The sequence below is a fragment of the Paramacrobiotus metropolitanus genome, unplaced genomic scaffold, assembly GCF_019649055.1.
Source record: "Paramacrobiotus metropolitanus isolate TYO unplaced genomic scaffold, Prichtersi_v1.0 Parri_scaffold0000037, whole genome shotgun sequence".
Lineage (NCBI taxonomy): Eukaryota > Metazoa > Tardigrada > Eutardigrada > Parachela > Macrobiotidae > Paramacrobiotus > Paramacrobiotus metropolitanus.
Window position 1 is genome coordinate 85,466 of NW_026570257.1, and position 27,032 is coordinate 112,497.

Here is a 27,032-nt window from a genome sequence, read left to right on the forward strand (position 1 = left end):
ACATGTAACTATATTCTCAAAATTTAATAATGACTGTTAAAAAACTACAGTTTTTTGTTAATTTTTTTCGCAAACCCGTTCTGCTTACAAATGCCTCTTTATCGGCAGAAAAACGGACAACTGCAAACAGAGCATCATAAAAATGGGCGGATGGTTGCTCGGCTCAGCACTCCCTGTACTTGCTGCCGTCAGCCGGCTGGAGGTTTACGTTGTGGCTAATCATGATGCTTATGCGCCTGATTTAACCGTATGTTTTGCCGCAACGCCACCGTGGCATGGTGCTTATGTACCGCGCTTGATTTAACCGTATGTACGTACCCCCGCAGAAGTTGCATTTACTAGTATTGCCCTTACACTACGTACTATTTTATAAAAATTATTCTTATTGTTAGCGTTGCAGCGTTAAATTATTCCTGTCAGGCTGTCAGCATTACAGCGTTTCCTTATCAACAAGTTTTCCATTTAACAGTTCTTCTGAATTAATTATCGGGAATTTCTAAGCTAATCGCCCATTAAAAAAGCAAAAAAAATTACGTACTACGTAAGGGTTTTTTAAAGTACGTACTACGCAGGGGTTTTCTTTCAGGCACATCCCGTCCTTTTATTGTGGGAGCTAATTGATTTGATGATATTTTTCATCGGGATATTTGGGTGCCCGCTTATGAAGGAATTATGAATAAATCCATGGTAGTGGGTTTCACGTTGTTTTTCCTGGTTTCTAGCAGCATTCTGCAATTTTCTGACGCATGTGCAGCCAACTCTGCGAGCAGACTTACCAGAACGGAAGCAGCAATAAACAGCGTGAAGTCCGACCTGAGGGCCGTGATCGAAGAATGCTGGAACTATACCGGTAGGCCAATTTATCCGAAAGATTTTGCTAGTATTACCAGCTAGAAAGTGTATAATTTTAATTTTACATAGAATTTGCGAACATCGCAGTACGACATTGACAAGTAATTTAGCACAAGGTCAATTTCATGCGGTTACCACGATGGCCGCACTAATAAAATTTAATTGCGGATTTGCGGTGTAAAACATACTCTTATTCGAAGAAAAATTCTCGTTGCGAAAAACTAAGAACGGAGATTGAGAAGAATATTTTTTTGCCAAAAGAATATGATTGTTTTTTCCACGTAATGTAGACACCTAATTGCATTTTGCTTTATTGCTTATTAATGATTTTTATTATTTAGCAAACTTGATTATATTGATTTTATTTTGTTTATTTATTTCTTTAATTATTTATTATTATTGTTTATTTTGGTTATGTATTTCTAGCATTAAAATATGTATGTATTGCAATTTATGTTATGACTCTTATGGCTGCAGCTTGGCGCCTGATTGTGAATGCGGTACTGATGCATGCTTCAGCGAAGAAAAATCCAGTTAGGCTGCCGGAGCTCTCTCGGCCCCTTCCCGACCCTAAAGTTCATGTGCGACGGCCTAGCCTGGACGAGTCGATCAGTCTGGCTTGTGCGGCCCGCATGACGCAGCCAAATAATGTCGTGTGGAAACACAACGGTCACCTGTTAACCGCCCAACAAACCGGAGGTGACCTTCAGTACAGCCGCACCGGCGGCAACACCCTTATCCTGCACAATGTCACCTATGCGGCGTGGGGCAAATTCGAATGCCTGCAACGCTGTCAGTCAGACGGGATGGAATCGTGGTGCCCGATGGGAGAACACTGGGTGTTTCCAAAGCCAACAACCAGATACCACGAGGTGTTCGCGCAGCGCATGCCGCGTATCATTGTGCCGCGGTACATGCCATTTTCGGTAACTTGCCAGCTGGATTTCCCTTGTGGTCCTGATCCGCTGCAGCACTTTATCTGGCGCTATGACGGCGTTTTTTTGGCCTGGCCAGCCGGTCACTACCTGCAGCAGACGTCCTGCATCGACACTCACCGGCATACGCTGATGATCCACACTAACACCTCCGAAATAACCGGGACTGACGGCCGCCCGCACTGCGCCTCGACGCTGACGCTGCACGTGCCCTGGCCAGAGCACACCGGCAGCCAGTTGGAATGCTGGGCGCGCTCCGACACTACCCAGCAATTGTGGTATGTCCACCCCACTTCCGTCCAGTTCAACGGAAGCCTCCCATTTCCCGGATAACCGCTGGCAGCACTAGTAAATTATCCTAACATTTTTTTGACTTCAAAATAATTCAATGGTGAAATTAGGAATTAGTCCTGTTCTTGTTTTTGCAAACAATTCCTATAAGTGGATATGGTTTTTAATTGGTAACTGTCGATTGCGTAGATATCTATGTAACAACCTGTATAACAACGACTGTTACTGGCTTCCCATTGTACAATACGATTACAGATGAAGTATCGCTAATTACTTACTACTTACTAACACTACCACGCTACTTTTGTCTGCTGAAATCTAAATTACTGTACATACAAGCTCATTGTGTCGCTGTGTTACTCATACATTATGCAATAATTGTATGCCTGTACACAATTATCCAATACACACTGTACATAATACGCAAGGCAAGTTGATTTCCTACGACATTTCCCTGACTCCTTATTTTTTTTACTGTCCATTTGCCTCACCGATGCTTTAAGCAAACTCTTCATTCACTGGATTATCTTAAAATCTAGCTCTTGTTACGAATTAGAATTGCTTTAAAACGTTCCTGCTGATAAAAAACATATCTAAATGTTGACAGTTTATGCCTGGATGGACTGATTTCCTGGACACTATGCTGGTTCCGCAGTCTGTTTTACTTAGCATGCGATTATGTGTTTGTTTCCGAGTATGAAACGTAAACCAGAAATGGCGACCATCTGACAGCACTTGCGGCCATCTTATACTTCATAGTCCTTTTAATAATGGCAGCGACTATGGCATGTATTGTGGGTATCAGTATAAAATACAGTAGAGCAGGACCAGTACAGATAACCAGTCTCCATTTTCTTGCGGATCATTGCAACTTGCCAAAGGAAGTACTATTCGGCATTAAATTCTATTTTATTCGGCCACCTTTCTTTACCTAACCTTACATCTGCGGCACGATGAAAACGTTGCAATTGTTTGCTATTGTTCTGGTGGTTTTTGCCCCTAATTGCGGCACCAGCGAGGATGTAATCTGGCAAGATGTCGGAGTTTACGGCCCCAAAACCAATTCTACGGAGAATAAGGTCATGAACGAAATCCTAGAGCTCCAGGACAAGATTAGCAGCCTGGAGATGACGGTCAAACAAGAGAGTGAATCGATCCTGTATAAAGGTGCAATAGCCCTTTCGTTTACTGTCATTGGGTCTACCATTGCGACTGGAAAACTTTCGTTCAAATTGGGAAAATACGTTGGGGAAAGAGCGGATTCCAAGGGATTCTGTAAAACATGCAAAAAGAAGCGAAGTAAGTGGAACTATTTTAAGTACGATAAAATGCAATGGGCGATATTATTCTTATATGTTTATACTTTTATAGTCTTTTATTTTTATATCCTGATATATTGATATTCTTGTGTGATTGCTTATGTTTCCTTATATTTCCTTTATTTTCCTTATTCTTCCTCATGTTTCCTTATATTTTTCTCATGTTTCTCCTGTTTCTTCAATGTTTTTCCTATGCTTTTTCATGTTTTCTAGTGTTCTTTATGTTTTCTTATGTTTTTTCAGTTTTTCGTATTCTTGTGTCCTAGTATTCTAGTTTTTGGATGCTTATATTCTTGTAGTTTGGCAATCTTCTAGTCTTGTTTTCTTATTCAGGCGCCGACATTCGTCACCGACACTGGAGGCTGTACGGATCGATTATAATTTAACAAAGTAAGTGCACTAGCAGTTTGATTACAGTATTATGTTTTGCATGCATTACAAAATTAATTATGTTTTGGACTTCCAGCCGCCGGCTTTCGTTGCCAGAGACTGACGGAATCAACATCGACCGTAATCCAGAAATCGAGTAAGCAAAACTGTTAGAAATATGGCAGTGTAATGCATGCATTTCAAATTGTTGAATTTCAGCCGGCAACGATGTTCCCCTACACTGGCCCCTATCCAATTTGGGGTGGAGCGCAATCCGGGATGACGAAATTAGGGGGATCCAAACGCAATCATTCGCTGTAATGTTCGCTTAACTTTGCGTGGTTCGGTGTGGTTGTTGTATGACGCTGCTTCAGTGCGATCAGTGCGATACAACAAGCCAGCTAATCGAATTCTTTCTTAAACACAAACAACACTTCATCAAACTGCTTTCTAATTTTTATCGTTTGTTAAACTATATTTAATGAAGAAAAATAAGCGCAAAAACAAAGAGTATTTATTTCAAATAATATTAATAATTATAAGAACTGAAAAAACCTGCAATTTTCCATACTCGCACTTGCGGCACAGTGATTAAGGATGTGCCCTCTTCCACCTTGCTTATGGGTCGAACAGCCGTGGCTGCTTGTATCGAATGAACAAGGCAGCAAAGTGAGTAGATACTCTAAAATCAGAATTAGAAGCCCTCTCACCACCCTCCAAAATTAACGCTCCCTGCGGTTTTGAACGCCCCCTCCCGTAGATCGCGAAATAATAGACGCTCCCCAGAAATTAGCGCCCGTGACTCTTATTAATAAATACGGCGCATCCGCTTTATTAGTCTGTTGTGCTCTTTGTGCGTGCACGCCGTGGAATCTTATACAGTGGGTACATCCTACTATATTTGGTGACTTCCACCCATGCACATTCGCTAAATCTTCAGTTTTGACAGAGGTTTTAGTAGTTTATAATTATTTATGATCTGTCTTGTTATTGCTGAATGCCATGAGCGCGATATTCACTTGAAATGTTGACCGCCCCCTTCCTCCCTCACAATAAACGCCCCTCTCAGAGCTGTCGAAACAATGAAAGCCTAGGGCGTTAAATTCGGAATTTACGTATTCCGAATTTTATAAACATTAAAGCGAATAGTAGTCCATTACAGCGAATGATAGTCCAGTGACATGCTGTACATACAACTTGAGCTGCATCGCTAACAAGCCGTCACTGTGAAGCCACCGATGGACCGCCGCATTAAGCGTAATCGGACTACAATAATCATAATAATAATAATAATAATTATTATTACTGGCATTACTCTGTTTCAGTAATAGTGTTACTGTATACTAATGCGTGCATGCATCTATTAGTTTCGCCATGCATGAATTGGCAGACACAAGAGTGGATAATTACTAGTACTTTTACGTAATTTGATCATCCATTTTTTCACACGCTAACTGGAGGGCGTTTATGAGTCGGCATTTGGTGTGGTGTGATTCGTGTCTCGGGTTTTTCAATGCAAAGTCTATCCATTTCTTGATAATTATTGGCTTGTTCATTATTGGCATAATAGCAAACTGATTTTTTCAGTCAGCTGCTGGTCAGTTGGTCACAACAAAGCTGCAACGACCGCAAACGATTACCATGTATCTGTACAGTCTAGCTAATCGTAAGATTAGCGACGACTGTCTCTATACGAGTAAAATGTCATCAGCTACGGACGCGGTTTCGACTGCAAAATCGTAACCGTTAAGGATTCTCAAAATTTACCTATACTTCACGATAAATCATCAGCAATTATGGTTTTCCAAAGGAAACAAATACAAACTACAGATAACCAGAATTCTAGAAGTACTGAATTTGTGCCATCAGATTAAACAGCACCTCAATGCGTTTTCTGTACGGTAATAACTTTCTCCTCGTGAATATAGAATACATCCTAGTAGATTAATGATTTAGGCATTTCGGTGGTATGCCGGCGCTCTAAATATGCAGTATCTAGATCTCTTTAGATATACAGATGCACTACTTGCGTTTCGACAGCGACCGTGCTTGTATAGTGTGGCCCAAATATCAGAGAAATACAGGTTAACTGAGAAAATTGCTCATTATCATCGATAGGTTTGCAATATGCATGCACTCTGGGACTCAAGATAATGTTAACGCATACCCACCCGAATGCGTGGCGCTGTCGCTGTGATTATTATCAGTTTTTTAAGTCCACTGTATATGTTAATTGTTGTGCCAAAGCATTCCCATAAAAGAGCATCACAAATAAAAGATTCCATCCAGTTTATGCATACAGTACTGATTGCGCAACATCGACGCGATAGCTGAAATATTGATTTCTCGACAACAGAGCAATGCCTTCGCCCCGGCCCACTGTAAAATTATGTAACATAAATGCCGAAACCAGCAAATAATTATCGACACTGTGCTGTGTGATGTTAGGTATTGTACGTAACAACGGTACTGTAAATAGGATTTTTCGATGAGTGCGTATTATAGTCATTTTGCGGTATAATTTTGTGTTAGATGTGGCTCGCACTGGTGCTTCAGTACTTGTGCAGTTGCTGCTGTCGGTTACGGTTGCAGCAATGCACGTGAATTTAATTGCACCTATACGTTTGCATACGTACATTATTGCAGTAATTAGTTACTGTAATAGGTAACTGTAACTGTGATTAGTTAAACTGCCACAGCCAAATAACACAGCCGTCCGGCTCCGCATAATGTGTGCCATTGCATGCTCGATCTGATGAGCGCCGCCAATCTTAATGAAAACAAACCAAATACCCCGGATCGATTTTGCAACAACGGTTTGTGCACATATGGACAAACTGTGCGCTGGGCTGAACGGCTTATAAGGTTTAAGCTTGAACGCTTGGAGGAAGCTGTGCTCTCAGCCTGCTCTGCCGCCAGTGGCCAGCTGTCCGACGCTGCGCACTGGTGGTACATAAAATATGTTCACAAACTGATGATACCCGATTGAGAAAGTAATGGGAACACGCGCTGTGGCAACTGTACTATGTACAAGTCGGTCCGGATGATGAGCTCGCAAAGATATCGCTCATGCAAATTGAGTGCGCTGTTGGCGCTTGAGACGATGGCCACTACACTGCAATATTCACATGACGAAATTGACACCTACAGTATACAAAATGGTTTTTGATTTTTATAATTATATATTTGCTTAATGCCTCCAAGATTTATTTTTACATTATATTTGACAGTCAATAACCATGCCAAATGCACACCAGTGCGATCGTCTTCCATCTCCTTTTTTGCACAAAATCAACCTGCGGTCTCGCATCCATAGGCACAGACACAGTTAGCGTCAATAAAATCGCAAATTTCGATGTTTTCTCAGCTTAATGTATCGCTTTTACAGTTAATCACGGTGTTACATGTTTTCTTGATGTTTGAACTGTCTATAGATCCTGATAAGGAGTGATTCCTTGTATCTGTAGACATTAAGCAATTAAAACCTAAAACCTAAACCTAACCTAATAATTTTTTTAGTTTCTATCACCAGCTCTTGCGGCAAAACTATCCAATGACTTCGCCGACTTTGCGCGAGAATTGCTATTTTAATGTGATCTGTAACTTGTACTAGCACCTTGCTTCAGTGAATTTATTTCTAATCATGATACTATTTTATGTCATGATTAGAAATAATTCGAAATCAAACCTAAAATAGTATCATGTGTACAGTAACATTCATAACAAACGCAACGTAAGTAAGATAACATACATACATAACAAGCGTAACACAAGTAACATGACAATCATAACAAGCATAACATAAGTAACATAACATACATAAAACCTTTTTGCACGAACGGCTCGTCATAGTAATCACCGTAACTACAGTGGAACCTCCTACTTTGAACACCCCCGAACGCTGAACACCTCTGTACCTGAATGAGATCAATCGTGTGTTGTGTAGTAAATCTGCGTTAGTATGATGGTACTACGTATATTATAGCTTGATGTGCTATGTGACTAATGATGTACGAGTGTTGTATGAGTACGGTAAAGTGTGTGAATGTAATCTTAAATAAAAAAACATATCCCATTTCATTTAGTCTTACTTAAACACTCATTGCTTTGTTCGCCTATAAAATGGCAGTCTGGTACTGTTTGATACGGGATTTTTTTGGAACTACTTCTACGAACAATCGACCGAACGTACCACATCAAACCCCCTGCCGAACTCTGCTTTTGATCCAACTCGTATTACTGTAGTCCATTACTGTCTCGATCATTGTGCTCCACTGGCTACTGGGCCCCGTATAAGCACTCCAGTACGGAGCGCTTTTTTTTTCAAGTCTACGTTGTAGAGACTTGGTGTACAAGTAGTATGTATATTGTAGGTAATAACAATGGAATTAGTTGAATGTGTGCACTGTACCCATTTGTGTTCATAAGTCATAACGTAATCATGTGAAAAATGGAGCAAAAAAGCCAATTTTTCACGTTATTAGACTGGACGCAGTGCGCAGCCGAGCGTTACGCACTGCTTGTACACATACTTTATGCACAAACGGCTATTACAAAATTGGGACACTTTCATGCTCCACAAGATTGCCGGCCTGCTCGTTGAGCATAACGGCTCATAGGTAATAGTATTATTGGGCTGTGGTATTGCCGTAGCCCCCAAATAGCTAAAGTTAAATTACTCGTATTACAGTACGTACTCTAGGCGGACACGCCTTAATTTGTCTGTGCATGACCGACGTACAGATTAGCGCGTGATCGACAACAACAACAACAATTTTATTCCCCAGATTTTTTCTGGCAGGAACGAGGTGCGCAATGGGTTGAAGTGGCAGGAAGTTAATAAAGTTTATGCTCAGTATTCATCGTAAAATAACACAAATGATTTAGTTTCTGAATAATTTCGCGCAAAAATGCGGCATTTTTACATCGAAGGCAATATTGCTTCCGGGAAAACAACCCTCTAAATTTGTTATTAAAACTGCGAGAGCGGGTCGTTTTCGAGCCCGTAGAACAGTAGCAAAATGCGCACCACACCCATGCGGAACTGATTTCCAGCGTTTTGCGCTGCAGTCCTTGATCGCGAGAGAGAATGCGTACAATATTATTTCCAACAATGAAGGAATGCAACACAAGAGGATTTTCCTAGAGCGATCCCCATACAGCTCCGCTGCAGTAATGGCTATTAGCGGAGGTTTCGTTACACAGTGATACAAAAGGAAAAAAACCAGAAAAGCGTTGAACGACGAGAAAATCTAAGAGAATTTCTGCCGCCTGCCACTACCGATTTTGACAAGATATTTCGACCGCCCAGTGATGCAGGTGAGGTACTGTACCCGGCTCTTAAGAGCGCTTTCTACTGTCTTGCGAGCAAAGCCAGATTGCACGTGCTCCGCATTAGCAGAACAAGGAAGTGCGCAGTCGCGACAACGGACGGATGCCTACTTCGGAATTTCGCAAGCCGAATTGCTTAGCACAAAAAGTGTGATTTTTTACAATTTTCCTACATACACTTTTCCACCTTGAAGAGACAATCACTGTATCTATCCAGTAGGGAGCAGGACCTAGCTGAGTACAGATCGGAGACTAAGCAGTTCGGGCGAGTTCCATTCAACAATACTCCCGCTACTCGGCTCTATCAAGCAACGCGACTGCCGACTCAGAACTCAGAAGATCGTAAGGATCACACCAGTTCGATGCCTAACAAACGTTCCCTCCTTTAGTTTCAGTTTACCGATTGTTGCGTGTCAGTTTGGAGGGAGACGACGAATCAGTGGGAAAGCCACAACATGGCGTACACGTATGGGTATGCGCGATCCAGCTTTACGCTTGTATTATTGTATTTAATGTTGCCAAATTCTCGCTCTTGTAACAATTTTGATCCAATCTGCAAAACGGAAATTTCTGTGAGCGAGTGTTGGCGGATCCCAGAGTAACAATGATCTGTATTTATTCGTGCTTAGAGATCTGCCAGCTTACGACGAAACTGCTGCCAGTCCGCTAGTCTCCGTCTTCGACTTTGTAAGTTTACTTTGTTCAAAATTTCTTCGTTATTGACCACTTCTTTCATCTTTATTCCAGGGTAGTCAATGCTTTTTAGAATGGACTTTAGCTTCCTGTTGTTCTTTTGCAGGACACAGATCAGGATACGTTACCAAGCCAAGAGAATGAAAGATGGAAATCAGGACTGCCCGAAGTATTGTTTTTACATGTGGAACCATGTCCGTCGACCGTCGAGAATCTTGGAGCTGCTGAGCGACCTGCTGTTGCTGATTATAGTTCGCGATTGTCGCCAGTGGATCCGGTGTGGGAGATTCTTGACCCAACTCCAGACATACGAGACTTGTTCCGGCAGTTTGATCGGGACTACTTTGGGAATACTCTCGGAAATGTGAGAGTGAAGTGGTCTAATCGTTTGATGGCGTAAGTTCTAGCCTCGGTCTACTTAGCAGCGTTCTAAGCAGCCATTAATTATCCAATGTCAATCTGCTGCATCATTTAATATTTATCATTAAAATCGACAACTGTTTTTTTGGTTTTTTTCAGCCATTAATTATCCAGGAATAGTCAATCTGCTGCATCATTTAATATTTATCATTAAAATCGACAACTGTTTTTTTGGTTCGAATTCGTTTAACGTTTCCCCACATTAGCACCGCGTAGTGCTTCTAAATTTGAGTTTTTGCAGAGCAGCCGGCGTTTGCTACCCTCGCCGACGTCGGGCAGGACATTACTCCATTGCGCTTAGTTACCCATTGCTAAAGTTCCGTCCGCGAAAAGACCTTGTTGAGACGTTGCTGCACGAGATGATCCATGCTTTTCACTTCGTGACTGATTACCAAGATCCTGAGGAGGACGATCATGGAGTGGATTTTTGCGAGCACCTACTTCGCATCAATAAGCAGATAGGTGCAAACATGGGAGTCTACCATTCTTACCTCGAAGAAGTGGAATATTATCTTCAGCACATATGGCGCTGTAATGGCCTTTGCCGTCACACGGAACCACATTTCGGATATGTCCGGAGCGCCCGTAATCTTCCTCAAGTTCTCTCGACGACTGGTGGGCCGATCACGCTGCGCAATGTGATGGGGTGTTTATCAAAATTATGGAACCTGAAGGATTCTCCAGCAGTAAACGAAGCGACTTGGATTATAAGGAGATCATCAAGTTTGGTGAACCACGTGGAGTACAGGGACCTCCGCACTATACAGTTTCGGTATCGAAACTGTCTGGAACCCCCATACCTCCAGGAGCATATTATGCTTTTTTTGTCGTCATCATTTGCAGATTCACCATATGAAGCCCACTATGAAGTTTCGGTGCCCCCATCGGCACCTGCATAACCGGAAGGATGTGGATTTTCAGAAGTTCGACCATTTTGATACATACTGCTGTATTGCCGAAAATGCTGTGAAAGCTCCGTTGCGACCCCGTGTACCAAGTCCTTAACGTAACTTGCGTTTTCGTTCTCGAGCTGAGTGGAAGGAATGCATGCGCTGTGTGCTGCGTCAACTGTTCGACACTTTTGTTTTATCAAGGTTCTTGGAATCCGAGTGATTAGAACGGAATCTTAAAAAAATTTTTCCCTTGCGTCAATCAAAATTTACTAGTGCCCTTTCGCCAAAATTTGGATGACTCGACCTGGTTGCGGGATAATTTCCACTACTTTTTTTGTGAATTTTGTGTAATTGTTGTGATTTCGTTTGTCTGGTTGCAAAGACAACTGGTAGTACGGGTGAAATTTCGCATTGTGGGTGGTTGCAGTTGAGGCTTCGGTAAAAAAGTACGGATGACCATGGTTTGGTTCGCTGTTTACCATACAACATGGACAACAATAACGATCTGGAAACTACATATGCTGTTTTTCGCTTATAACGATACAGTTAGTTCAAAGAACTACTGTATATATAAATATAATCCATATCAAATGGTGCAAAAGCAAGGCGAGCAGCCAAGCAAAATGAACATAAAGGTCACCAAAAATTTGCACAACATGCAGATGCAATGCAACACGCCTTGTGTGACTGTGTCCCAAAATGAAAAATCTACTGCAACATACGAGTCATTTGAGAGTGAATTCTTCGCGCGGAGACTGTAGTCGTAAGCACTTGCAAGCAATCGAACGCATGGTCAAGCAAAAACATCTGTAATCTGACTAATCTCAGGCTTAACAATCAAGGACTTTGCGCTTTCTATATGTGTCACCGTATCACGCATATGATTTTCACGTTTCGAATCGTTACTGTATCTCATTTTCCTGTAATTTCTTTTCTCACCCCCTCAGAAAATACTGAGTTCTGTTACACAGATGAAGAGGCAGTTGGTGGTAACATTTCCCCGGAAAGCGTTGCTGACGACGAGTTGGAATTTGGCATTTTCATTAACCACAGCTTCCGCCCTGCAGGAGCGTATCGATTCCACCACGTTATCAGCGGTTGTATAAACAAACTGAAAAACTCTTGGCGAAACTGCTGATCCATGTTCATGTAGACGAAAAAGGTGAAAACGTAATCGGTGTACATGACCATCCAGACTAACGGCAGCGCCACCGCCCACGACGAATTATCGGTATCACTGGCCGTGTGGCGGGTTAAATTCATGCACATGAAAATAACAATGGGAAACCGGGAGACAACGAATGATGCAGCACTGTCTAATAAGATCCAGTTGCTGGCGCAGATTTTTCCAGATTGACATTTTCTTGGGGCGGTGTTCTTATTCTGCACGGAACTTTTTGTAATGCGTTGCTGGGCACGCATGTCGCGGATCATGGACTGCCGGTAATGCATAAGAAAAAGGATGACGCCGATGGTTGGAATCAGAATCAGAAAGAATGTTAGCAAAGCCAAGACAATCTAAAATTTAAATAATAATTTTTAGCACGTAGGCATTCATTTCTTTCTCAACTTCTACCATGTACTGGTAAAAGACACTGTTTTTGTTTTTACGTGGCTACTGTATATACGTCATTATTTGTAATGGATAGAATGCACACTTACTTCGGCCACATACTCCACTCGTTCCCAACGGAGAATCCATTCGGGAAACGTGTCCGCATAGTTAACGAACCATGGTTCCACGAAGCAGAACAGGCTAGTTAATGCAGAGAAGATAAACAAGATGACAATAATACGTCGCGCCGTTGAGGCACGCTGGAGAAGTCCAAACCGGAACGAATCAATTAGAAGGAAGAGCCTTTCAAAAGTAAACGCCACCAACATCCTGCAAAAAGTTCAGTATTAATGGCTGGTGGTCGTTGTTGCGTTTCTTTGCAAAATGTAACCACTTAGCGAATACCGTGTCTGTGCAGACATGACGGAAGCCGGCGATCGTATGTTTTTATCGTGATCTTGTACTTTAAGTTCTTATATGCTTAAGTTCTTAGAACTTTATAAGAACGATCTACGGAAAGCGCAATTTCGACTTTTTTTATCTTGATAACACCAGCACGCATGACCTTTCATACTTAGTTGCAGCGCATGCTGACGGCGATGTAAGTCACTATATTGCGTACCAGTCGGCCAGACGCATAAACGTGAACTGAATTCCTTGCATCAGGGAACAGAAAATGTCGATAGCAGTATGCCGACCGGTTCCGGAAGTTCTACCCACATCTGATAAAAATCCATAATAAATAATGTAGTTACCAAGCAGCTTATCGGGGAACCCAGACCATCTGCAAAACCAAAATTAATAAAATATCTATTCTCAGCAATCACCTAATCACATGAGATGCAGTTATTGTTCACCCTTTCATAGTGCCAGAAATTATATGCGAAGTAAATTTGAATTTACATAGCGATCAGATCGGATACGGAAGTGGCTAGCATGTAACAGCGCATGGACGTCTGCCGTTTGTAGCGTGTGCGAGTCAAAATTGTCAGATTCAGTGCGTTTCCCACGCTGCAGAATCCCATTAAGCAAAAGTAAAATATGTGATAAGCCGAATTAGTCTGTGCAATCTGTCCCTCGTTGTATACATGCGAATCGTTCTTCCCGATTTCCATGTTTTATGTCACTTTTAGTAACTTTCAGGCAGTAAACGATAAATCATAAATGGTTTGTCAAGTGCCACTAACAAAGCACTAAAAAATGTATGGGCAATTTTTGGATAACAGAATCAAACGCCGGTAGACAGTTTATGACAAGAAGCTGTCATACTCTTACAAAGTATGTTGTACGTGAGTGCGGCGTGTCTAAAATCACGGAATTTTATTATACTCGTACACAGAATGGCTAAAATTTTATATTTCGAAAAACAACCGTTTTTTCAGCTTATTGGCGCGTTATGCGTAATATACGGGGGCCTTCCTACTGTCGCAGGTTGTTAGATCTTTGTCTTGGTTTATCAAATAACTCGTATTATTGCAGTTTTATCATGCGTGAATTAGTGGACGTGAATGACAGCTAGCGCTTCTGATACATATTATAGTGATGATTGGTACTAACAGCAACGATACCTGTTGTTATTGTTTAGCCCAAGAATAGCAGATGAGAGTTACAAGCGCCATACTGTCTGATATTCAATCGTCGTTTTCAGCCAAGGAGATTTATTTACACAGCAGCAGACGGTGTTTGCCGCAAGCTCGGCAGTCGGCATTGCGTATGACAATCAAACCGTGTCATCAACACCTGATAAAAACGCTGATCTGCCCAGATTGACGCACTGACAAGTGACAGCTGTCCATTTCCGGAACGAAAGACTTCTTCCTTGCGGTAGAGTGAATGTACTAAACAAATGTCATCCCGGCTTTGCAGCGGAATATTCTTTTCTTGAATTGTCTGTACACTTGCTGGTACGCACGATTCAGCGCGAAAATACACTGAAACTGAAATAATAACACTGAAACTACTGAAATACACTGAATTACACTGAAACTGAAACACATAATTACACTGAAATTTGCTACATAAAGGCCTGGCAATCAGGTACTGTACCCGTTCAATCATTTGCCCTTCCATCTGGTCGATACCCTAAACTATCACAAAAACCTTCCAGTGGCAGAAAATAATTAAAGGTCCTTAACTAGTGCACTGACAAAACTAACTTGCCATTTTGAGATTAGATCTGAGATACTTAAATCAGAATTTTCTTATTTGATTGATTATACTTAGTACATACCAGGCACGAGTGCGTAATTTCGGATTCAGAAAGCAAGTGCTTGGTAAGTAACTGCCTTTAAGTTAAACTTAAAATGGGTCTGTATTCGGCAATCGCTGTACTGACATAACCATAAAAACGTTCAGTAAAATAAAAACGAAACGGACTGCAGCAGATAGAGGGTCCCTATTGACCTTTCGGGCCAATACGAGTTTTCGCCAATGCGCTTCTTTAGTTACTACTCGGATTGTAGTTTCCTTACGCGCGGAAATGGGGGCACGTATGTCCCTGGTACAATTTTCATATACTAAATTATCTAAATTAGGTTGCAGTTCTTTTTTATATGTGCGTATTGCTTTTTAGGAAATGGCTAGAGGCACCCCTTTAGGCCTTTCACGTACGCCCGTTGTCTATAAGCACCCCCTTTCGCACCCACTTAGATTATACAGATAGCCACCGCTTTTCGAATAAATATTCCCTGTACCCTGTCGCGTGCGAAAGTCATAGGAGCCCCCTTATAGAACCCCCAAGTCCGTTGTTATGTTTAAAGGTCGAATTACGAGTATTTAGACCTTAGAGAATTTTCAGAAAGTCAGTTAAGTTTCCGGTTGTGTAGCGATAGTTGCCCGGCTTAAATCAATGCGAGCCTATGGTTGCGCTTGACAGCGCGAAATTGTGGAAGGGAACATGCCGGAAAACGCAGTATTCCCCAAAGCTCCCAAAGGGTGCACAAGAGGGTGCCTATAGTAAACAATAAATGCTTACAGTAGAGGGGATGAAAGGGGTGCTTATAGACCCGCCCTTCTTTTTAAGATACGCAGCAGCAGATATTTAAGCAGCAGTACGTATGTAGCAGATAATAACCATTCGCCAAAGTATATCAATCATGGAAGAAAGACTTATCAGAACGCATAAATAATACGCTCATTAGAGCGCGTAAAATAATCATAATCATTTAAATACTGCAGCCGGTATCTGCCGATAATCGGAATGCGATAAACACGTGTTTCCGGTAAACTGGATGCATGAATATCAAGCACGTACCAATACACATCTGCTACATTGACGTGATAATTTACCTTAGGTACCGAGCTCGTACAGTAAATGCCCGAAACGTAGTGGTCATGACACTATATATACCTCTGGTGATTCATCCGAATTAATCTGCAAAATGTGAACACGTGTACGTAGGAATCTCTCCCAAGAATATCCGGCTGTAATGGCATACGTTAACCTGCCGACTAACCGGCTGCAAACTCGGACATGAAGATAAGAGAAAACTGCGATAGAAGTTACAGTACGGTTATATAACTTCTGATGGCGCTAACGACATTACAGAAGAGCCGCAGACGATTAAATTTTCCAGGTTGCGATAACACTATTTAACAACTTTATCGTTGCAGAAGGCAGTACGGAGCGTTTGATCTTTGTAATAATATGGCGACAGCGCAAACCACATTTTACCGATCTGCGTATTTACATACACAACCATGGATAATACATGAATTCATGTCTTGATTCAGCCGAAATACTTCCTCACCGCGTGCGCCATGATTAAGGACGAAATGAACGTCATCCTGGAATGGATCGAGTTCCACCGTATCCAGGGCGTGGAGCACTTTGTCTTCTTCGACGACGCCAGCACCGACGATATCCATCTGCTTCCCCGTTTGTACGAATCCCTGGGTTATCCCGATCTCGTGGAGATCATCCCGCAGAACTTTAGGAAGCGGAATAAACAGAACGATCATTCGTACCGGGACCACGATCAAGGACAGATGCAGGCGTTGAACCACTGCAACTCACGCTTGACCGGTGTCACGGAGTGGTTGCTCGTCACGGACGTCGATGAATTCACGTTCTCCAGCAAGTACCACACCATTGCGGATTTTATCCGCAACACCACTACCAATGACACGAGACACATCAGCGCCAAAGTCATTCGGTTCGGATCGAACGGTGTCCAGCACGAAAACCTTGTACGCTTATCGCTGGATCCGTACACAGACCAAATAACGGTAACCAATGTGTTGCGTAATGGTGATGCGCTACTGACATCTCGGAATCGTCGACGGGGTCCGTTTCCCGGTCTGGATGCCGATTATCAGAAGCGCTACAACCAGACATGCGCACCGACCAAAAAACCTGATGACTGTCAGCACGCCATTGGGAAATCCATCTGGCGCCCCACCAGTGCGGGTTGGCCGGGGTGCACTGGTGCGAGAAGATCCCGGATGGAGTGCGGATGAATCCCACGCTGGAGGAGTTGCGGATTAATCACTACGCGTTCCGCTCGAAGGAGCACGTGGAGAATCTCCCCAAGAACCAGATGGGCAGCATCAAAGGTGGGGTGTTTAATACCTTTGATAAAGTGTGGTTCTCCAGTATGGATGATAGTTCCACGGATCCGTATCGATCCGAATTGCTGGCAAGGCTGGAGGCTTTTCCTAGCATTACGATGTTGTATAAGAAAATCAGAATCGTCAATGCGGAATGGAAGTCTTTGAATCAGTCGTCACGACGAAAGGGTATTGGCAAAGACGGCGGTCGCTTGATAGTTGTTGATTATGTTTCCCAAAATTCTTATCGTTTAGTACTTTATAGCATCGGCTTTGTACTGGTTGTGCTACTTGCATCTGGAAGGTTAAAATTTGTCAGATAAAACGGGGATAAAAATCGAGAGAAAAAATGCGAAACTTGCTGAATTTTACCAATCAAACTTATTTTACCATCTTTCCGCGAAATGGTTTAAATTTTCTGATCCAAAGGAGATCCAAATAAAATGCAACACAAATTATACATGAAAACGTACACGCGGAGTGACCAAAATATTAGGAAGACATTGATATAGTACATCTCTACGACATTGTTAAAACGAAGTGGCTATTTTGCCGCAGTGTTTGCGGTAAAATAGCCTTTAACTATTTTGCCGCACTGGGAAAAAATGCGGCAAAATAGCCTTAGCCTTGTTAAAATAAAGTAATAATTATTATTTCAGGCATGGCGGTTTGCGGATGAACTGAATGTATGCGTATTATCCCGTGAACTGTTGTCAGAGAGAGGAAGTTGGGAGGCTGTCCCATCGCGACCACGCGATTAACTCCTCCCACAGCCATGTACAGCACAGCCATGTACAGTATGTACATAGTGCAAGCGTTTCTTGTGGGTCATGTGCAGTACGCATTATGAATCCACATACTAGCAATACATACATGATGATTGTGCGATGAAGTTGTGGAATAGTAACGCGCTATGCGTAGTTTGCTCGTATTACGTACGTGGTATGACGTACGTGTTGTCTGTTCCGTTACGTACGACGTGCTGTTCTTATCTAACGCATTTGGATCGCTAATTGCATCCACGATTCTGGTTTAACTAATCAGTCTGAAGTTTCTAACTTCAACTAAATCTGTGAGCTTGTTTCTAGCTGAAAGGTCGTGTGACTCTAGGTTAGAAGGAAGTTCATATCTCGTTCTGTTCTGTTCTGTTTGTTCGTTCGTTCAGTTTGGTGATTAAACATTTGGGAAGTTCCTGAGTGTTTGGGTTTCGGTAACTTTCGTTAGGCACAGCAATCCGCTCGTACCTAGCGGAAGTAGGCAGTGGTACCACTTACGGAGTCCAGAGCATATTCCCACTCTACCGATTGAGTAGGTTTGGTCATCTAGTGCGGTTGTCGCGGTGCGACTTCCGCATAGCATGTCATGGCGCCCAACGGATTTTAACAACCCCTGGGAATCTGGATCGTCTGGTAAGTGGTATTGGTTTTTGGCGTTTTGTGTGGTTGTGTTGGTTGACCACGTGGATTCTCAGAGAATCCCGTGAGGCAAGGTTCCTAAGTGAGAACCAGGTGCTTGCCCGCAGTGTGTACCGCAGTGACCTTAGAGGGTTGCGCGAGGCACGGTTCCTAAGTGCGAGCCAGGTGCTGGACGGGAGTCCGTATACTGTACTCGTACTGGTAATTGGTACGGTGTGTACTGAGAAGTGGTGGCGTAAGCCCTGTTATTCGTGTAGCAGACTTACATCCGGGTTCGGTGACCTGGATTATTTGTCTGTTGTTTTGTCAAGCAGGTGCAATGGATGGTACAGTGACTGAACCATCAGCATTAACCGCCGGACATGAGGATGGTGTGGAAGAGCCATCAACGGGAAAAAGTAAACCGTCCCGTCGAAAAGGGATGATAAATGTTGATGAGTTTGAAGCCATGTTAAAGAAGGCGGATTATTTATCCCCGCCTACAGTGCAGTGGTTTCTTCCCGAAGACGAAAAAGTTGGTGATTTTTGCAAAAAGTGGGAAATTGTTCTCCCACGTACTGGAGGATTAAGTCAAGAATGGGTAGAATATGACCTTAATGGTGGTAAGAAACCTGGAGGTTATGATCAGTGGATTCAGGCAGGAAGGAAGATTCCCGCCCGTAGAACGATCCATCTGACCCTGCATGATTACGATCAGCAGTATGGCACTGAACTGCATGAAAAATGGATGCAGTATCTTGCCAACAAAAAGCCTGATCAGTCTGCAGCAGGTAGCAGCAAAGTTCATCCAGGGTCGGATATGCAGCAAAGCGGCAGTCTGCAAGCTGTACTCAGTGAGGGCAATGCACTGTCCGCCAGTGACTCGAGTGGTACTGCGAAGGATACCGCGGTAACTCAACACTTGGACTTGACAGAAATGAATAAGGTTTTGGAGCAAATTAATAATGTTACAGATTATTCAGCTGTTGTTACTCGTGATGATGATGTTAGTGATATGGAACTGGCTGCTGTAGAGAACCAGCGTATTGAAGACGCTGATGTTCACTACAGTCAGAAAGTTGGGAAAGAAAGCGATGAGTCATCAACCGCTGCCGTGGTTGAACAGTTACGTAAAGAGCTGGACGCGGAAAAGTTGCGATATCATGCGCTGGTTTTGCAGCATGATGGTTTAGTGGATAAGCATAATGATCTAGTTGATAAATACGACGGTTTGGTTGATCGTCGTAATGAGTTGGCTGACCAGGTGAAGTTGCTTGGCATAATGCGTGCTCGAGACGCAAAGCTAATGCAGGACGCGTTCGAGCACGTAAACAAAGAAAGTGAAAAGTTACAACTGGAAAGACAAAAGTTTCAGTTAGAGAAGGAGCAGGCGCAAAAAAGTTTTCAACAAGGCACAGCTGCCTTGAATAAAAAGTATGCGAGTTTTTTGGCTGAGCAAACAGCATTTAATGTTGCTGTTGATAAGTGGAAAGTTGATCGGATTGATAGACGCCATTCAGTAAAAGATGACGATATCTTTGTTCCGCATGTTGAAGTTGATCGGCGCAGCGCAGTAGCACAGGATATGGCTGAACCTGTACGAAAGCTGTATGTTCATAACAGTTTTATAGCTGTTCCAGAAGCTGAGATGATTTCTTAGCGATGGCTCACAAGAAGCTTGAAGATTTTCTGGAAATGCGTGAGCGTGCTCACAATATGCAGGAATGTTTGGGTGAGTCGCGTAGTCCCTCACCAACGATTTCAGAAGTTAGCACAATTGCTTTGGCCAAGATGGAAGCTAAGGTTGCTGAACTTGATCGTCGTTTAAAGGAACAGGAAGCCAAGGGCGGTAGTACTGTTTCCGCACCATTTGATATGGATAAGTTTACTGATGCAATGAAAGGCGCATTCAGGACTGATACGATGTATCCTGAGAAATTTGACGGGAAGACAGATACGAATAAGGTTGAGCAGTTTATCCAGAGTGTGGATAACTGTAAAAACCACAACAGTTGGTCGGACAGTGACGTCATCAGTAAGTGCTTGTCGCGCTGCCTTACTGGTACGGCGCTTACCTGGTACTTGGATAAGTACGATTCTAATAAGAAACTGAAGTGGTCTGAATGGAAGAAGATGATCCGAGAACATTTCTCAGATGAGAAGGATTTGATGGCCGTTCGTGATAAAATTGCTGATCGTCATTTTAGTAATGACTATACACCGAACTCGTATGTTGATTGGTTCACTACGTCGTTCAAGAAGTTAGATTTGAACGAATGTGAACGTGTGTATTATCTGAAGCAGGGATTGAAGAAGAACCGTTTCTTTTGGTTCAAGTATATAGAAGAGAAAAGAGTTGCTGATGTTGAAGAATTTTTGTCAGAATTGAAGCTGCAGTATAAACTGCGTAATAGTAACCCTATTTCTGGTTACTCTGATTCGAAACAGTTCGTTGGCAGGAAGCCAAGTGAGACAGATAGCAGTGCAGTTAAGGCTGCTAGTAATGAGGCGAAGAAGTCCGAAGGAAGTGCAGTTGATAATGGTAAGCAGGTGACCATTAATTACGCGAAGTGGTATTTCCCAGACGGACAACCGATTTGTTTTAAATGCCATGGTGCGCATGTGGGAAAGAAATGCACCAGTACGGAACCTCGTAAGCCCGTGACAGCTGAACCACCGGATCAGGTGACTAAAGCTTACATGATGAAGAAGTCGATGGGAAAGCATCCCGAAAGTAATAGTTTGGGATTGTTTTTAATGCGCAAACCGGAAGTAAATTCTTTTACTGTGCAGTTTAATCGTGCACAAGAGTTTACTGCACGGAAGGAAACTTGCAGTGGGGGCGATGCCGCTCATGTTCAGTTCTGCTCGGTACGCCGTCCGACAGGGCACTCGCTTTGCAGTGGGGGCTCAAGCTCGTGTGGGTTGGCGGCGGAAGCAAAGTGGCAGTGCTTATGTAAAGCGTTTGAAGTTTCTGATCGAGAATCCTGAGGCAGAGATGAGTCGGGATGAAAGAGAGATCGTGAAAGGATTTCATGTTTATCATGGAATTGTGTACCGTAGCAAGGGCGGTAGGTACGGTAGACACCGAGTAGTCGTACCGGAAGCTAGCCGTCAGGACTTGTTACGAAACTGCCATGAAAGTTTTCATGCTGGTAATTTGCATGTTTACTGGTCAGTCCGTAAGTATGTTTTACGGAGTTATTACTGGCCTGGGATGAATGCTGAATTATGGAGGATGGAAACGGAATGCGAGCATTGTGTTGCTTATGACTGAAGTTCTGACTGCTACGTTGTGAGTCCTCTGTTTTATTGCCAGTGGTGTACTGACAGTGTAACTTGCTTCTACTCATAACCGCAGGATTTATCAGCAAAAAGGGGATGCTGATTGTTGAAATATCAGGAAGTTACAAAAACTGGTTGTGTGGGAAACATAAGTACTCATTAATCGAGTACTGTGTTATGTGCCGTAGCCGCCGGTGTGGTAGTTACGTGTTCGAAACGCTGTGCTGCGGTGCAGTGTTTGATTTCTGTAAAAATGATTTTAAAGTCATTTTGATTCTGCAGTTGGAGCAGTAATTACGATTACCGTTTGATTTTGATAACTGGATGTTTATAATCCAGTTGAGATTTGAATCCATCATCCGGGAATTCTTGGATGATACTGATTATGTTTTGTTTAATTTTTATGAAGAACCATGCAATCGTATCGGTTCTTGTGATCTGGTTGTGATTGACCGTGTTTGATCGTTTGACTGCAAGTGCAAACTTGCAGTGGGGGTAATTGCAGTTATTAGTGGAAATGTGGAAATTATGTATCCACTTTTTGGTGCACTGAAGATGCTGATGGATAAACGGTATCCATCCGTTCTGATCTGTGTTTTTTGATTTGCTGCGGCCAGTGTTATCAGAATGGTTGACATTTCTGGTGTGCTTGGCCTGTTCGATTCTGGATCCTCGAGCTCTTCGGAGGGAGAGGATAGATGAAAACCTCACCTGGATACGAAACGTTTGGATGGATGGACGATGAAACTGGACGCGCGTGGTGGAACGAGGAACTTTGGAGGACTTGGACGGAATACCAACTTCATCAACTTGGACCTCCACTGGAACCCCCGTCACACCCCGGAGTCCACGCGCGAATGATGAAACGGATCCCCCAGGATTACGGTACTTTCCTGGATTTCGAGTTTTCTTTGATTTTGTTGTTTGTTTGTTTGCTTTGATTAACGCGGACGTTAATTCTGTAGCAGTGGGGGTAACGCGCTATGCGTAGTTTGCTCGTATTAAGTACGTGGTATGACGTACGTGTTGTCTGTTCCGTTACGTACGACGTGCTGTTCTTATCTAACGCATTTGGATCGCTAATTGCATCCACGATTCTGGTTTAACTAATCAGTCTGAAGTTTCTAACTTCAACTAAATCTGTGAGCTTGTTTCTAGCTGAAAGGTCGTGTGACTCTAGGTTAGAAGGAAGTTCATATCTCGTTCTGTTCTGTTCTGTTTGCTTGTTCGTTCGGTTTGGTGATTAAACATTTGGGAAGTTCCTGAGTGTTTCGGTTTCGGTAACTTTCGTTAGGCACAGCAATCCGCTCGTACCTAGCGGAAGTAGGCAATAGTACCACTTACGGAGTCCAGAGCATATTCCCACTCTACCGATTGCGTAGGTTTGGTCATCTAGTGCGGTTGTCGCGGTGCGACTTCCGCATAGCATGTCAATAGATTGGGTACGTCACCCGCCAGCCACGGGATAACTTCTTTTGGAATAACCAGCTTTTCCAGCATTGCATGTGCACTCGAGTTGTTGCATGTTAACCGTATTACAAGACCGCTATGATAGTCGATCTCCTTGTGCCGCTCTAGCCTGTACAGAAGCAGTAAAGGTCACTATCCTCCGCATCCCTAAGCTACCTGATTAAGCCACGTAACAATCGCTAGGGCTGATGCTCTGAGCACGGTCATTCCTATCTTACTGCATTTCCTATGTTATACCGGGTGGCCGAACAAAATGGACCTCTCCGTGTTCGCTTTGCCTCTCGCAAACTATTTGCCGTACAATAAACTGTTTAGACTCGTTATGAGCTACTAAAAGCAACAAAACGTTTTTCAAAAAAATTGAAAGTTCCTCGCTGGCAATAGCGCCATTTGAAAACGCGTAGAAATTTTTCTTGTTCCAGCTCGCAAAGTGAAAAATTTCGTGCTACTCTTTTTTCGTGAGTGATATTTTAAGTTTTTAAATTGTTTTATTTAGAGACGGACATCCTCTTTCAATAGGCAAAACATTGTTGGCATGGTGCATGCGCTGGATGAACCGTGCACTAAATGAACTAAATGAACCGTTTTGACTTTTCGAAAAAATCGCAGATTTATTACCCTGGTTTTTTAGGTATTTTAGTTACAATTTTTTTGCTCGTGACAGGGTGCACTGAAAAACGCCGGTTTACTGGCAACTGTAGGTGAATGATTGCCCTTTGAAACAGCGGTTTGAACCCGGACTGTTTTCGAAGCGATGGTTTGAAAATTGTTTACAAAGGACCTGCTACCCGGTTTCATGAGGATCAAATGTGGGGCGTGTCACATCGTTCGCTCCCTGGCCAGACAGGGTCACTAGAATGGCGTTATTTTGTACAACGAAAAAACCAAAAACCGGATCCTCTTTCCGGAACAGTAACGTGATTATCAGTAATGCACTTAGTTGAATATCTACAATTTTAATTTAAAAATTGGCAATTTTGAATTTCTGTTTCCAGGACAGCATTTAAGTCTACCCATTTTAGAAAAATAATTCAGAAAAAAAACCAGATATGTTTACAAAAATGGTTTGACATAACTTTTACGTGCTATCGGCATTGCTCTTTTGAATGAAACTGACATCATCTCAATCAAGCACTGTGCAGACCCAGCGCACCGCAGTAAAACAGAGGGCCATTTTGTTCAGCCACCCGGTATGTACACCCCGTTCACGCCAAGTTGGCGGTGTGTCATTTTAATTTTCTCCCCAATCGTGCAGCGTATGTTTTGCCAATCTTTTTAAAGTTTACAGTGTAGTTTTCTTTTGCGCATTTATTGAGCAAAAACGTAATGGATTTGCGATTGCGGTCTCGCGATGAACAGCTTCCGAAGCGGAAGCACCGATGGACCAAGTCACTGAAGTGCAAAAAACAATTTAATTCAGCCAGAAATGCAGAAACGGCTTTGGGCGCTTTGAATTGAGGTCAGTTTGAGGACCCAAAGAGAGTGCTTTATGAACAGAAACTGAAAGGCAACGGCTAGACCAAACCTGCAAACCGCCGAGGAGAGCAAAATCGTTTTTTAGCAAAAACAAAGCGCTCGTTGAAAAAAGGTATGGTGTTGATGTTGAGTACCACCATCGAGTAGTGAAGTTGCTTGCGGATTGCGGTCTTATTTGACTTTTTGGTCATTTCTAGTATCCTGGGCGCTAGTATTGCATTACGTACTCATTTTACGATGGCTACGTTTGCCCGGTTCTTTCTCTAGATACATACATACCTAGGTGTCCTGGTAGTGCGCTCGTGCAGTGCGGTGCTAGAAATGTGCTTAAAAAATCCATGTACACACGTTGTAGTACATCGTACTAGTATAATACAGTATTTAATTCGCGTGAAAGCTAAATTTTAGTATTTATAATAGATAGTTCCAATATAATAATTACAAGAAACAGCCTCGGCTTCGCCTCCGCGTTTCTTGTGGTCCACGGACCAGGGCCACTTTATTCAATTTTGAATGAATATTTATTGGTATACATCTACATTTCGTCGAAAAATGATCGATAGGTACATCACAATAGGGCAAAAGCTCGGATTTTATATAAGAATAACTTCATGATTCTCTCCAGGTCGGAAGCATTCCCTTTGGCTGTACAGAAAATTTTTGTTATATCCTCTACCCGAAAAGAAACCCGAAATCTCACTGTCTATAAGGTACTAAATCTGAAATAGTGCAAGTGCACTGGACACTATCACTACTCTAGTTCGGTAACTCGGTCACTTCGCAGTTACAGTTCCGGTAGCTCGGTCATTTGTTGACCTAACGGGCTCTGTGAACTGGACTCTAGTGATAGCTCGGTCACCTTCTCACCTAACGGGTTCTGTGCACTGGGTAGTACCTATCGGGATAGTTGACCTAACGGGTTTTGGGAACTGGACAGTAGTCTCAGCTCGGTCACCCGCTCACCTAACGGGCTCTGTGAACTGGACGGTAGTGTCAGCTCGGTCATTCGTTCAGTTGACAGATTCTGTGCTCTGGGCAGTACCGGTAGCTTCAGAAGCAGCTTCTGCTTTGCCTCTGCTTTTCTTTTGGTCCACTGCCAGTCTATTTCAATAATTTCCATAGGTTTATTTTTAAAATCTTATTTCGCCAAACAGCAGGAAAACGCAAATTAGGTATTAAATTCGGTTTATCGTTTTTGAGTCTGGAAGACATTCATTCTGGTTTTTAGATCTACGAATAATTTATTTTGAATCCGCGAAACGAACTTACCCCTGTCTTCCACGCACTAATCTACAAACTCCCAGAACATTTGCACTGGACATAGTTCAGTCACTCACTGACAATTCGGTTACTCCCTAACCTAGCGGGCTCTGGTAACCGGACATCCGTTGACGTGGTAGTTCGGTCGCTCGTTCACCAAAGGGTCTTGTTAACCGTGGTTCGGTCTTGTTAACCGTGTTAACCGGGTCTTGTTAACCGCCCTTTGCACCGGACAGTAGTGGTAGCTCGTTCACTCGTTCCGTAATGGGCTTTGTGCACTGGACGGTAGTGACAGCTCGTTTACTCGTTCCCTAACGGGCTTGCACACTGGATAGTAGTGACCGCTCGGTCACCCGTTCACCTAACGAGCTCTGTGCCCTGGACAGTAGTGACAGCTCAGTTAATCGCTCGCTTCACGAGTTCTTTGCACGGGACAGTAGTGACCGCTCGGTCACCCGCACACCTACCGAACTATAGTGGTCACTTACTGGCTTAGCGGGCTATGTCAACTAGACTATAGTGGTATTGCGGTCACTCGCTGAACTAACAGGTGTGTCACCGTGTGTGCACCGAACAGTGGCGGTAGTTCGATCACTGATTGAACAGATAGTCATGGTCGTGACTAGTGATAGTGTAGCGATAGCTGCTCGGCCGGCACTCGTGCAGAAATTGTCCTTGATGACAACGTTACATACAGATACGTAGTTGTTATTGCCGTAATAATGGTCTGGTAATTAAATTCATTGGATACATAATTTAATCAGTAGAGCAGACTTTCATTTTTTATCTACATTTTAGTTGGTTTACGTGGCAACATTGCCTGGTTAAAAAGACCACGATGATAATTATTATTATATAATAATTTAGTTGCATATGGTGAAGGTAGTCAAAACTCTTCCGCTTTGGCGTTCGAAGCGGGAGAGGTTTAAAAAGAAACGAAT

At 42.9% G+C, this 27,032-nt stretch overlaps 3 protein-coding genes across 4 annotated transcripts; 2 read left to right on the forward strand and 1 right to left on the reverse strand.

Annotated features, from left to right (window-relative positions):
- Positions 1-479: 479 nt before the first annotated feature.
- On the forward strand, positions 480-2,386 carry LOC129589833 (uncharacterized). Its single transcript, XM_055484720.1, has 2 exons — positions 480-850; positions 1,330-2,386. The coding sequence occupies exons 1-2, from the start codon at positions 673-675 to the stop codon at positions 2,118-2,120; spliced, it is 969 nt and encodes a 322-aa protein (XP_055340695.1). The 5' UTR covers positions 480-672; the 3' UTR covers positions 2,121-2,386.
- A 9,361-nt stretch (positions 2,387-11,747) lies between these two features.
- Positions 11,748-13,913, reverse strand: LOC129589890 (uncharacterized). Of its 2 annotated transcripts, none has more exons than XM_055484791.1 (4): positions 13,562-13,913; positions 13,281-13,442; positions 12,766-12,988; positions 11,748-12,621 (listed from the first exon to the last, which is right to left on the reverse strand). In XM_055484791.1, exons 1-4 carry the CDS (start codon positions 13,771-13,773, stop codon positions 12,067-12,069), a joined length of 1,152 nt encoding a protein of 383 aa, XP_055340766.1. In that variant the 5' UTR covers positions 13,774-13,913; the 3' UTR covers positions 11,748-12,066. The 2 variants fall into 2 exon arrangements, with proteins under 2 accessions (XP_055340766.1, XP_055340767.1); XM_055484792.1 differs by having other exon boundaries at positions 13,516-13,913.
- A 2,474-nt stretch (positions 13,914-16,387) lies between these two features.
- On the forward strand, positions 16,388-17,911 carry LOC129589856 (uncharacterized). Its single transcript, XM_055484751.1, has 2 exons — positions 16,388-17,212; positions 17,866-17,911. The coding sequence occupies exon 1, from the start codon at positions 16,418-16,420 to the stop codon at positions 17,114-17,116; it is 699 nt and encodes a 232-aa protein (XP_055340726.1). The 5' UTR covers positions 16,388-16,417; the 3' UTR covers positions 17,117-17,212; positions 17,866-17,911.
- Positions 17,912-27,032: the final 9,121 nt, after the last annotated feature.

Coding starts and splice junctions, on each gene's coding strand:
- LOC129589833 (XM_055484720.1), top strand. CDS start 673: ATGAATAAATCCATGGTAGTGGGTTTCACGTTGTTTTTCCTGGTTTCT. Junction 851..1,329: donor AGAATGCTGGAACTATACCG/GTAGGCCAATTT, acceptor TTATGGCTGCAG/CTTGGCGCCTGATTGTGAAT.
- LOC129589890 (XM_055484791.1), bottom strand. CDS start 13,773: ATGGAAATCGGGAAGAACGATTCGCATGTATACAACGAGGGACAGATT. Junction 12,989..13,280: donor TTTATGCGTCTGGCCGACTG/GTACGCAATATA, acceptor AACTTTTTGCAG/GATGTTGGTGGCGTTTACTT. Junction 12,622..12,765: donor GAGTGGAGTATGTGGCCGAA/GTAAGTGTGCAT, acceptor TTTAAATTTTAG/ATTGTCTTGGCTTTGCTAAC.
- LOC129589856 (XM_055484751.1), top strand. CDS start 16,418: ATGATTAAGGACGAAATGAACGTCATCCTGGAATGGATCGAGTTCCAC.